The sequence below is a fragment of the Anolis sagrei genome, chromosome 13 (genome assembly GCF_037176765.1).
Source record: "Anolis sagrei isolate rAnoSag1 chromosome 13, rAnoSag1.mat, whole genome shotgun sequence".
Classification (NCBI taxonomy): Eukaryota; Metazoa; Chordata; class Lepidosauria; order Squamata; family Dactyloidae; genus Anolis; species Anolis sagrei.
The window spans coordinates 7,835,435-7,847,953 of record NC_090033.1 but is presented as its reverse complement, the minus strand read 5'-3'; the positions used below and the strand labels follow the sequence as shown (position 1 = coordinate 7,847,953).

The following is a 12,519-nucleotide window of genomic DNA, read 5'->3' as shown; positions in this document are numbered from 1 at the left end:
CACAGGAGAAGCTTCTTGAGCACAGCAGTAGAGCTATTGAGCTTCAGCAAGTACAGGAGCGGAGTCAAGCTTTAAGTTCAAAGAACGATATATTTCTGGATAGGAAAGTTAGCACACAGGACCTAGCTATCTAACTCACTCACTCACGCGAAACAGACATCTTGTCTCTCTCCATGCTCACAGGAGAAGCTTCTTGAGCACAGCAGTAGAGCTATTGAGCTTCAGCAAGTACAGGAGTGGAGTCAAGCTTTAAGTTCAAAGAACGATATATTTCTGGATAGGAAAGTTAGCACACAGGACCTAGCTATCTAACTCTCTCACTCACTCGAAGCAGACATCTTGTCTCTCTCCATGCTCACAGGAGAAGCTTCTTGAGCACAGCGGTAGAGCTATTGAGCTTCAGCAAGTACAGGAGCAGAGTGAAGCTTTAAGTTCAAAGAACGATATATTTCTGGATAGGAAAGTTAGCACACAGGACCTAGCTATCTAACTCAGTCACTCACTCGAAGCAGACATCTTGTCTCTCTCCATGCTCACAGGAGAAGCTTCTTGAGCACAGCAGTAGAGCTATTGAGCTTCAGCAAGTACAGGAGCAGAGTGAAGCTTTAAGTTCAAAGAACGATATATTTCTGGATAGGAAAGTTAGCACACAGGACCTAGCTATCTAACTCAGTCACTCACTCGAAGCAGACATCTTGTCTCTCTCCATGCTCACAGGAGAAGCTTCTTGAGCACAGCAGTAGAGCAACTGAGCTTCAGCAAGTACAGGAGCGGAGTCAAGCTTTAAGTTCAAAGAACGATATATCTCTGGATAGGAAAGTTAGCACACAGGACCTATTTATCTAACTCACTCACTCACTCGAAGCAGACATCTTGTCTCTCTCCATGCTCACAGGAGAAGCTTCTTGAGCACAGCAGTAGAGCTATTGAGCTTCAGCAAGTACAGGAGCGGAGTCAAGCTTTAAGTTCAAAGAACGATATATTTCTGGATAGGAAAGTTAGCACACAGGACCTAGCTATCTAACTCAGTCACTCACTCGAAGCAGACATCTTGCCTCTCTCCATGCTCACAGGAGAAGCTTCTTGAGCACAGCAGTAGAGCTATTGAGCTTCAGCAAGTACAGGAGCGGAGTCAAGCTTTAAGTTCAAAGAACGATATATTTCTGGATAGAAGAGTTAGCACACAGGACCTAGCTATCTAACTTACTCACTCACTCGAAGCAGACATCTTGTCTCTCTCCATGCTCACAGGAGAAGCTTCTTGAGCACAGCAGTAGAGCTATTGAGCTTCAGCAAGTACAGGAGCGGAGTCAAGCTTTAAGTTCAAAGAACGATATATTTCTGGATAGGAAAGTTAGCACACAGGACCTAGCTATCTAACTCTCTCACTCACTCGAAGCAGACATCTTGTCTCTCTCCATGCTCACAGGAGAAGCTTCTTGAGCACAGCAGTAGAGCTATTGAGCTTCAGCAAGTACAGGAGCAGAGTCAAGCTTTAAGTTCAAAGAACGATATATTTCTGGATAGGAAAGTTAGCACACAGGACCTATTTATCTAACTCTCTCACTCACTTGAAGCAGACATCTTGCCTCTCTCCATGCTCACAGGAGAAGCTTCTTGAGCACAGCAGTAGAGCTATTGAGCTTCAGCAAGTACAGGAGCGGAGTCAAGCTTTAAGTGCAAAGAACGATATATTTCTGGATAGGAAAGTTAGCACACAGGACCTAGCTATCTAACTCTCTCACTCACTTGAAGCAGACATCTTGCCTCTCTCCTTGCTCACAGGAGAAGCTTCTTGAGCACAGCAGTAGAGCTATTGAGCTTCAGCAAGTACAGGAGCGGAGTCAAGCTTTAAGTTCAAAGAACGATATATTTCTGGATAGGAAAGTTAGCACACAGGACCTAGCTATCTAACTCAGTCACTCACTCGAAGCAGACATCTTGCCTCTCTCCATGCTCACAGGAGAAGCTTCTTGAGCACAGCAGTAGAGCTATTGAGCTTCAGCAAGTACAGGAGCGGAGTCAAGCTTTAAGTTCAAAGAACGATATATTTCTGGATAGGAAAGTTAGCACACAGGACCTAGCTATCTAACTCTCTCACTCACTCGAAGCAGACATCTTGCCTCTCTCCATGCTCACCGGAGAAGCTTCTTGAGCACAGCAGTACAGCTATTGAGCTTCAGCAAGTACAGGAGCGGAGTCAAGCTTTAAGTTCAAAGAACGATATATTTCTGGATAGGAAAGTTAGCACACAGGACCTAGCTATCTAACTCAGTCACTCACTCGAAGCAGACATCTTGCCCCTCTCCATGCTCACAGGAGAAGCTTCTTGAGCACAGCAGTAGAGCTATTGAGCTTCAGCAAGTACAGGAGCGGAGTCAAGCTTTAAGTTCAAAGAACGATATATTTCTGGATAGGAAAGTTAGCACACAGGACCTATTTATCTAACTCAGTCACTCACTCAAAGCAGACATCTTGCCTCTCTCCATGCTCACAGGAGAAGCTTCTTGAGCACCGCAGTAGAGCTATTGAGCTTCAGCAAGTACAGGAGCAGAGTCAAGCTTTAAGTTCAAAGAACGATATATTTCTGGATAGGAAAGTTAGCACACAGGACCTATTTATCTAACTCAGTCACTCACTCAAAGCAGACATCTTGCCTCTCTCCATGCTCACAGGAGAAGCTTCTTGAGCACCGCAGTAGAGCTATTGAGCTTCAGCAAGTACAGGAGCGGAGTCAAGCTTTAAGTTCAAAGAACGATATATTTCTGGATAGGAAAGTTAGCACACAGGACCTATTTATCTAACTCAGTCACTCACTCAAAGCAGACATCTTGTCTCTCTCCATGCTCACAGGAGAAGCTTCTTGAGCACCGCAGTAGAGCTATTGAGCTTCAGCAAGTACAGGAGCAGAGTCAAGCTTTAAGTTGAAAGAACGATATATTTCTGGATAGGAAAGTTAGCACACAGGACCTATTTATCTAACTCAGTCACTCACTCAAAGCAGACATCTTGCCTCTCTCCATGCTCACAGGAGAAGCTTCTTGAGCACCGCAGTAGAGCTATTGAGCTTCAGCAAGTACAGGAGCAGAGTCAAGCTTTAAGTTGAAAGAACGATATATTTCTGGATAGGAAAGTTAGCACACAGGACCTAGCTATCTAACTCAGTCACTCACTCGAAGCAGACATCTTGTCTCTCTCCATGCTCACAGGAGAAGCTTCTTGAGCACAGCAGTAGAGCTATTGAGCTTCAGCAAGTACAGGAGCGGAGTCAAGCTTTAAGTTGAAAGAACGATATATTTCTGGATAGGAAAGTTAGCACACAGGACCTATTTATCTAACTCAGTCACTCACTCAAAGCAGACATCTTGTCTCTCTCCATGCTCACAGGAGAAGCTTCTTGAGCACAGCAGTAGAGCTATTGAGCTTCAGCAAGTACAGGAGCGGAGTCAAGCTTTAAGTGCAAAGAACGATATATTTCTGGATAGGAAAGTTAGCACACAGGACCTAGCTATCTAACTCTCTCACTCACTTGAAGCAGACATCTTGCCTCTCTCCATGCTCACAGGAGAAGCTTCTTGAGCACAGCAGTAGAGCTATTGAGCTTCAGCAAGTACAGGAGCGGAGTCAAGCTTTAAGTTCAAAGAACGATATATTTCTGGATAGGAATGTTAGCACACAGGACCTAGCTATCTAACTCAGTCACTCACTCGAAGCAGACATCTTGTCTCTCTCCATGCTCACAGGAGAAGCTTCTTGAGCACAGCAGTAGAGCTATTGAGCTTCAGCAAGTACGGGAGCGGAGTCAAGCTTTAAGTTCAAAGAACGATATATTTCTGGATAGGAATGTTAGCACACAGGACCTAGCTATCTAACTCAGTCACTCACTCGAAGCAGACATCTTGTCTCTCTCCATGCTCACAGGAGAAGCTTCTTGAGCACAGCAGTAGAGCTATTGAGCTTCAGCAAGTACAGGAGCAGAGTCAAGCTTTAAGTTCAAAGAACGATATTTTTCTGGATAGGAAAGTTAGCACAGAGGACCTAGCTATCTAACTCAGTCACTCACTCGAAGCAGACACCTTGTCTCTCTCCATGCTCACAGGAGAAGCTTCTTGAGCACAGCAGTAGAGCTATTGAGCTTCAGCAAGTACAGGAGTGGAGTCAAGCTTTAAGTTCAAAGAACGATATATTTCTGGATAGGAAAGTTAGCACACAGGACCTAGCTATCTAACTCTCTCACTCACTTGAAGCAGACATCTTGCCTCTCTCCATGCTCACAGGAGAAGGTTCTTGAGCACAGCAGTAGAGCTATTGAGCTTCAGCAAGTACAGGAGCGGAGTCAAGCTTTAAGTTGAAAGAACGATATATTTCTGGATAGGAAAGTTAGCACACAGGACCTATTTATCTAACTCAGTCACTCACTCAAAGCAGACATCTTGCCTCTCTCCATGCTCACAGGAGAAGCTTCTTAAGCACCGCAGTAGAGCTATTGAGCTTCAGCAAGTACAGGAGCAGAGTCAAGCTTTAAGTTCAAAGAACGATATATTTCTGGATAGGAAAGTTAGCACACAGGGCCTAGCTATCTAACTCAGTCACTCACTCGAAGCAGACATCTTGTCTCTCTCCATGCTCACAGGAGAAGCTTCTTGAGCACAGCAGTAGAGCTATTGAGCTTCAGCAAGTACAGGAGCGGAGTCAAGCTTTAAGTTGAAAGAACGATATATTTCTGGATAGGAAAGTTAGCACACAGGACCTATTTATCTAACTCAGTCACTCACTCAAAGCAGACATCTTGTCTCTCTCCATGCTCACAGGAGAAGCTTCTTGAGCACAGCAGTAGAGCTATTGAGCTTCAGCAAGTACAGGAGCGGAGTCAAGCTTTAAGTGCAAAGAACGATATATTTCTGGATAGGAAAGTTAGCACACAGGACCTAGCTATCTAACTCTCTCACTCACTTGAAGCAGACATCTTGCCTCTCTCCATGCTCACAGGAGAAGCTTCTTGAGCACAGCAGTAGAGCTATTGAGCTTCAGCAAGTACAGGAGCGGAGTCAAGCTTTAAGTTCAAAGAACGATATATTTCTGGATAGGAATGTTAGCACACAGGACCTAGCTATCTAACTCAGTCACTCACTCGAAGCAGACATCTTGTCTCTCTCCATGCTCACAGGAGAAGCTTCTTGAGCACAGCAGTAGAGCTATTGAGCTTCAGCAAGTACAGGAGCGGAGTCAAGCTTTAAGTTCAAAGAACGATATATTTCTGGATAGGAAAGCTAGCACACAGGACCTAGCTATCTAACTCTCTCACTCACTTGAAGCAGACATCTTGTCTCTCTCCATGCTCACAGGAGAAGCTTCTTGAGCACAGCAGTAGAGCTATTGAGCTTCAGCAAGTACAGGAGCAGAGTCAAGCTTTAAGTTCAAAGAACAATATATTTCTGGATAGGAAAGTTAGCACACAGGACCTAGCTATCTAACTCACTCACTCACTTGAAGCAGACATCTTGTCTCTCTCCATGCTCACAGGAGAAGCTTCTTGAGCACAGCAGTAGAGCTATTGAGCTTCAGCAAGTACAGGAGCGGAGTCAAGCTTTAAGTGCAAAGAACAATATATTTCTGGATAGGAAAGTTAGCACACAGGACCTAGCTATCTAACTCAGTCACTCACTCGAAGCAGACATCTTGTCTCTCTCCATGCTCACAGGAGAAGCTTCTTGAGCACAGCAGTAGAGCTATTGAGCTTCAGCAAGTACAGGAGCGGAGTCAAGCTTTAAGTTCAAAGAGCGATACATTTCTGGATAGGAAAGTTAGCACACAGGACCTAGCTATCTAACTCTCTCACTTACTCGAAGCAGACATCTTGTCTCTCTCCATGCTCACAGGAGAAGCTTCTTAAGCACAGCAGTAGAGCTATTGAGCTTCAGCAAGTACAGGAGCGGAGTCAAGCTTTAAGTTCAAAGAACGATATATTTCTGGATAGGAAAGTTAGCACACAGGACCTAGCTATCTAACTCTCTCACTTACTCGAAGCAGACATCTTGTCTCTCTCCATGCTCACAGGAGAAGCTTCTTAAGCACAGCAGTAGAGCTATTGAGCTTCAGCAAGTACAGGAGCAGAGTCAAGCTTTAAGTTCAAAGAACGATATATTTCTGGATAGGAAAGTTAGCACACAGGACCTAGCTATCTAACTCAGTCACTCACTCGAAGCAGACATCTTGCCTCTCTCCATGCTCACAGGAGAAGCTTCTTGAGCACAGCAGTAGAGCTATTGAGCTTCAGCAAGTACAGGAGCGGAGTCAAGCTTTAAGTTGAAAGAACGATATATTTCTGGATAGGAAAGTTAGCACACAGGACCTATTTATCTAACTCACTCACTCACTTGAAGCAGACATCTTGCCTCTCTCCATGCTCACAGGAGAAGCTTCTTGAGCACAGCAGTAGAGCTATTGAGCTTCAGCAAGTACAGGAGTGGAGTCAAGCTTTAAGTTCAAAGAACAATATATTTCTGGATAGGAAAGTTAGGACACAGGACCTAGCTATCTAACTCAGTCACTCACTCGAAGCAGACATCTTGTCTCTCTCCATGCTCACAGGAGAAGCTTCTTGAGCACAGCAGTAGAGCTATTGAGCTTCAGCAAGTACAGGAGCGGAGTCAAGCTTTAAGTTCAAAGAGCGATACATTTCTGGATAGGAAAGTTAGCACACAGGACCTAGCTATCTAACTCTCTCACTTACTCGAAGCAGACATCTTGTCTCTCTCCATGCTCACAGGAGAAGCTTCTTAAGCACAGCAGTAGAGCTATTGAGCTTCAGCAAGTACAGGAGCGGAGTCAAGCTTTAAGTTCAAAGAACGATATATTTCTGGATAGGAAAGTTAGCACACAGGACCTAGCTATCTAACTCAGTCACTCACTCGAAGCAGACATCTTGTCTCTCTCCATGCTCACAGGAGAAGCTTCTTAAGCACAGCAGTAGAGCTATTGAGCTTCAGCAAGTACAGGAGCGGAGTCAAGCTTTAAGTTCAAAGAACGATATATTTCTGGATAGGAAAGTTAGCACACAGGACCTAGCTATCTAACTCAGTCACTCACTCGAAGCAGACATCTTGTCTCTCTCCATGCTCACAGGAGAAGCTTCTTGAGCACAGCAGTAGAGCTATTGAGCTTCAGGAAGTACAGGAGCAGAGTCAAGCTTTAAGTTCAAAGAACGATATATTTCTGGATAGGAAAGTTAGCACACAGGACCTAGCTATCTAACTCAGTCACTCACTCAAAGCAGACATCTTGCCTCTCTCCATGCTCACAGGAGAAGCTTCTTGAGCACAGCAGTAGAGCTATTGAGCTTCAGCAAGTACAGGAGCGGAGTCAAGCTTTAAGTGCAAAGAACGATATATTTCTGGATAGGAAAGTTAGCACACAGGACCTAGCTATCTAACTCTCTCACTCACTCGAAGCAGACATCTTGTCTCTCTCCATGCTCACAGGAGAAGCTTCTTGAGCACAGCAGTAGAGCTATTGAGCTTCAGCAAGTACAGGAGCGGAGTCAAGCTTTAAGTTCAAAGAGCGATATATTTCTGGATAGGAAAGTTAGCACACAGGACCTAGCTATCTCACTCAGTCACTCACTCGAAGCAGACATCTTGTCTCTCTCCATGCTCACAGGAGAAGCTTCTTGAGCACAGCAGTAGAGCTATTGAGCTTCAGCAAGTACAGGAGCGGAGTCAAGCTTTAAGTTGAAAGAACGATATATTTCTGGATAGGAAAGTTAGCACACAGGACCTAGCTATCTACCTCTCTCACTCACTTGAAGCAGACATCTTGCCTCTCTCCATGCTCACAGGAGAAGCTTCTTGAGCACAGCAGTAGAGCTATTGAGCTTCAGCAAGTACAGGAGCAGAGTCAAGCTTTAAGTTCAAAGAACGATATATTTCTGGATAGGAAAGTTAGCACACAGGACCTAGCTATCTACCTCTCTCACTCACTTGAAGCAGACATCTTGCCTCTCTCCATGCTCACAGGAGAAGCTTCTTGAGCACAGCAGTAGAGCTATTGAGCTTCAGCAAGTACAGGAGCAGAGTCAAGCTTTAAGTTCAAAGAACGATATATTTCTGGATAGGAAAGTTAGCACACGGGACCTATTTATCTAACTCACTCACTCACTTGAAGCAGACATCTTGTCTCTCTCCATGCTCACAGGAGAAGCTTCTTGAGCACAGCAGTAGAGCAATTGAGCTTCAGCAAGTACAGGAGCGGAGTCAAGCTTTAAGTTGAAAGAACGATATATTTCTGGATAGGAAAGTTAGCACACAGGACCTATTTATCTAACTCACTCACTCACTTGAAGCAGACATCTTGCCTCTCTCCATGCTCACAGGAGAAGCTTCTTGAGCACAGCAGTAGAGCTATTGAGCTTCAGCAAGTACAGGAGTGGAGTCAAGCTTTAAGTTCAAAGAACAATATATTTCTGGATAGGAAAGTTAGGACACAGGACCTAGCTATCTAACTCAGTCACTCACTCGAAGCAGACATCTTGTCTCTCTCCATGCTCACAGGAGAAGCTTCTTGAGCACAGCAGTAGAGCTATTGAGCTTCAGCAAGTACAGGAGCGGAGTCAAGCTTTAAGTTCAAAGAGCGATACATTTCTGGATAGGAAAGTTAGCACACAGGACCTAGCTATCTAACTCTCTCACTTACTCGAAGCAGACATCTTGTCTCTCTCCATGCTCACAGGAGAAGCTTCTTAAGCACAGCAGTAGAGCTATTGAGCTTCAGCAAGTACAGGAGCGGAGTCAAGCTTTAAGTTCAAAGAACGATATATTTCTGGATAGGAAAGTTAGCACACAGGACCTAGCTATCTAACTCAGTCACTCACTCGAAGCAGACATCTTGTCTCTCTCCATGCTCACAGGAGAAGCTTCTTAAGCACAGCAGTAGAGCTATTGAGCTTCAGCAAGTACAGGAGCGGAGTCAAGCTTTAAGTTCAAAGAACGATATATTTCTGGATAGGAAAGTTAGCACACAGGACCTAGCTATCTAACTCAGTCACTCACTCGAAGCAGACATCTTGTCTCTCTCCATGCTCACAGGAGAAGCTTCTTGAGCACAGCAGTAGAGCTATTGAGCTTCAGGAAGTACAGGAGCAGAGTCAAGCTTTAAGTTCAAAGAACGATATATTTCTGGATAGGAAAGTTAGCACACAGGACCTAGCTATCTAACTCTCTCACTTACTCGAAGCAGACATCTTGCCTCTCTCCATGCTCACAGGAGAAGCTTCTTAAGCACAGCAGTAGAGCTATTGAGCTTCAGCAAGTACAGGAGCGGAGTCAAGCTTTAAGTTCAAAGAACGATATATTTCTGGATAGGAAAGTTAGCACACAGGACCTAGCTATCTAACTCTCTCACTTACTCGAAGCAGACATCTTGTCTCTCTCCATGCTCACAGGAGAAGCTTCTTAAGCACAGCAGTAGAGCTATTGAGCTTCAGCAAGTACAGGAGCGGAGTCAAGCTTTAAGTTCAAAGAACGATATATTTCTGGATAGGAAAGTTAGCACACAGGACCTAGCTATCTAACTCTCTCACTTACTCGAAGCAGACATCTTGTCTCTCTCCATGCTCACAGGAGAAGCTTCTTAAGCACAGCAGTAGAGCTATTGAGCTTCAGCAAGTACAGGAGCAGAGTCAAGCTTTAAGTTCAAAGAACGATATATTTCTGGATAGGAAAGTTAGCACACAGGGCCTAGCTATCTAACTCAGTCACTCACTCGAAGCAGACATCTTGTCTCTCTCCATGCTCACAGGAGAAGCTTCTTGAGCACAGCAGTAGAGCTATTCAGCTTCAGCAAGTACAGGAGCGGAGTCAAGCTTTAAGTTCAAAGAACGATATATTTCTGGATAGGAAAGTTAGCACACAGGACCTAGCTATCTAACTCAGTCACTCACTCGAAGCAGACATCTTGCCTCTCTCCATGCTCACAGGAAAAGCTTCTTGAGCACAGCAGTAGAGCTATTGAGCTTCAGCAAGTACAGGAACAGAGTCAAGCTTTAAGTTCAAAGAACGATATATTTCTGGATAGGAAAGTTAGCACACAGGACCTAGCTATCTAACTCTCTCACTCACTCGAAGCAGACATCTTGTCTCTCTCCATGCTCACAGGAGAAGCTTCTTGAGCACAGCAGTAGAGCTATTGAGCTTCAGCAAGTACAGGAGCGGAGTCAAGCTTTAAGTTCAAAGAACGATATATTTCTGGATAGGAAAGTTAGCACACAGGACCAAGCTATCTAACTCAGTCACTCACTCGAAGCAGACATCTTGCCTCTCTCCATGCTCACAGGAAAAGCTTCTTGAGCACAGCAGTAGAGCTATTGAGCTTCAGCAAGTACAGGAACAGAGTCAAGCTTTAAGTTCAAAGAACGATATATTTCTGGATAGGAAAGTTAGCACACAGGACCTAGCTATCTAACTCTCTCACTCACTCGAAGCAGACATCTTGTCTCTCTGCATGCTCACAGGAGAAGCTTCTTGAGCACAGCAGTAGAGCTATTGAGCTTCAGCAAGTACAGGAGCGGAGTCAAGCTTTAAGTTCAAAGAACGATATATTTCTGGATAGGAAAGTTAGCACACAGGACCTAGCTATCTAACTCAGTCACTCACTCGAAGCAGACATCTTGTCTCTCTCCATGCTCACAGGAGAGTTGAAGGGCTGAGAAAGAGAGGTGTTCTTAATGATTCTAATAAGGAAGGGGATAGGAGAGATTAGACTGACAGGCAGGCAGAGGGGCCAATGGGGAAGGGCTTTTGCTGTTGATTATCTCATCTCAATCCTCAATGAGGACTACAGCCTTGTGCAGGATGGTGGCTGAGTTCCAACGCAAAGTGGGGCTAAAGGAGTGTTTGGACCGCCCTCCTCCTGCCTTCTGATGACTTCCCTGCCTCTTCTTTCCTTCCTCCCCAGATCCTGAACCCCTTCTACATCTTCCAGATCTTCAGCATCACCTTATGGCTCTGCGAGGAGTACTACTCCTACTCCGCCTGCATCTTCGTCATCTCTGCTCTCTCCATCGGCGTCTCCCTCTACCAAACCAGGAAGGTGGGCCTTCACCGGTGTCCTGAAGGGGAAAGGGAGGGAGAGGGCGCACCAGGGCATGTGCAGAGTGCGGTTTGTTACACCTCATGCCCTTATCTCCCACAGCAAAGCGTCACCCTGAGGAACATGGCCAGGCTCTCCGTCAGCGTCAGGATACTCAGAGGACCCAAAGGTAAGCACCGGAGAAACTCAACTCAATTGTTGAGTTCCACAACAATCTCTATCTCAACAAGGAAATCAAAATGCAATAGATTTATTGTATTGTCGAAAGCTTTCATGGCCGGGATCACTGGGTTGTAGGTTTTTCAGGGCTATATGGCCATGTTCTGGAGGCACTTTTTCTCCTGACGTTTCGCCTGCATCTGTGGCAAGCATCCTCAGAGGTAGTGAGGTCTGTTGGAAGTAGGAAAAATGGGTTTATATATCTGTGGAATGACCAGGGTAATGTTTCAGCTGATCACCTTGATTTGCATTCAATGGCCTGGAAGCGCCTGGGGGGAATCTCTTGTTGAGAGTGAATTGATGTGCCTGATGAGCACCTGATGAACCAACCTGGACACAGCATATCATTTGAGAACACAGAAGTGCTGGACCACTCTCACAACCACCATGTCAGGCTACACAGAGAAGCCATTGAAATCCACAAGCATGTGGACAATTTCAACAGAAAGGAGGAAACCATGAAGATGAACAAAATTTGGCTACCAGTATTAAAAAACTCAAAAATTACAACAGCAAAACAACAGAGAGTAAACAATCAGGCACATCTGACCAAGAAGCCATGAGATCATGCCTCTGCTACCTGAGTGTCAAGGACTTCTTACAAAGTCTTTCTGAATGTCTAATTAATCTATTCTTCACTCCCTCTGTGCAGAGGCCTAATCTGATATCATGGGAAAACTCCCCCTCTGGTGAAGGCCGATTCCCAAGAGAAACAGACTAGTCTTCCCAGTCGAAGACTCGATATCGAGGAGATTCAAATTCAATAATTTACTCTGCAGAATAAACAGAAGGGGGTTGGACTGGATGGCCTTTGGAGGTTCCTTCCAACTCTAGGATTCTATTATTATTATTATTATTATTATTATTATTATTATTATTATGATGATGAAGCAGAGGATGGATGGCCTTTGGTGGTTCCTTCTAACTCCAGGATTCTATTATTATTATTATTATTATTATTATTATTATTATTATTATTATTATTCTTAGGCGATCCCTCGCTTTCCGAGGATGATTGTTTTCCAATATTCTTGTGGGTCCGTATGCGGCTGTGGAGCCCTATTCTTACTCTGCATCTTCTTCCGCAGTGAGGGCATTGGTTTCCAGGTGGAAGGCGGTCTCGGCCGGGGTTGGCTTGACGCGCCTTCCTCTTGGCACGTTTCTCTTTTTTACCCTCCACTCGTGCCTCCTCAAATTCTGCAGCACTACTGGTCA

General features: G+C 44.8%; 1 protein-coding gene across 2 annotated transcripts in view; it reads left to right on the top strand.

Moving 5' to 3' along the window:
* ATP13A2 (ATPase cation transporting 13A2) overlaps positions 1-12,519 on the top strand; it is a 59,331-nt gene that overhangs the window by 22,436 nt on the left and 24,376 nt on the right. For both annotated transcript variants that reach the window (XM_067472717.1, XM_060758832.2), the window contains exons 9-10: positions 10,951-11,085; positions 11,188-11,254. In XM_067472717.1, coding sequence (XP_067328818.1) covers positions 10,951-11,085; positions 11,188-11,254 — 202 coding nt within the window. The remainder of the gene's footprint in view (positions 1-10,950; positions 11,086-11,187; positions 11,255-12,519) is intronic.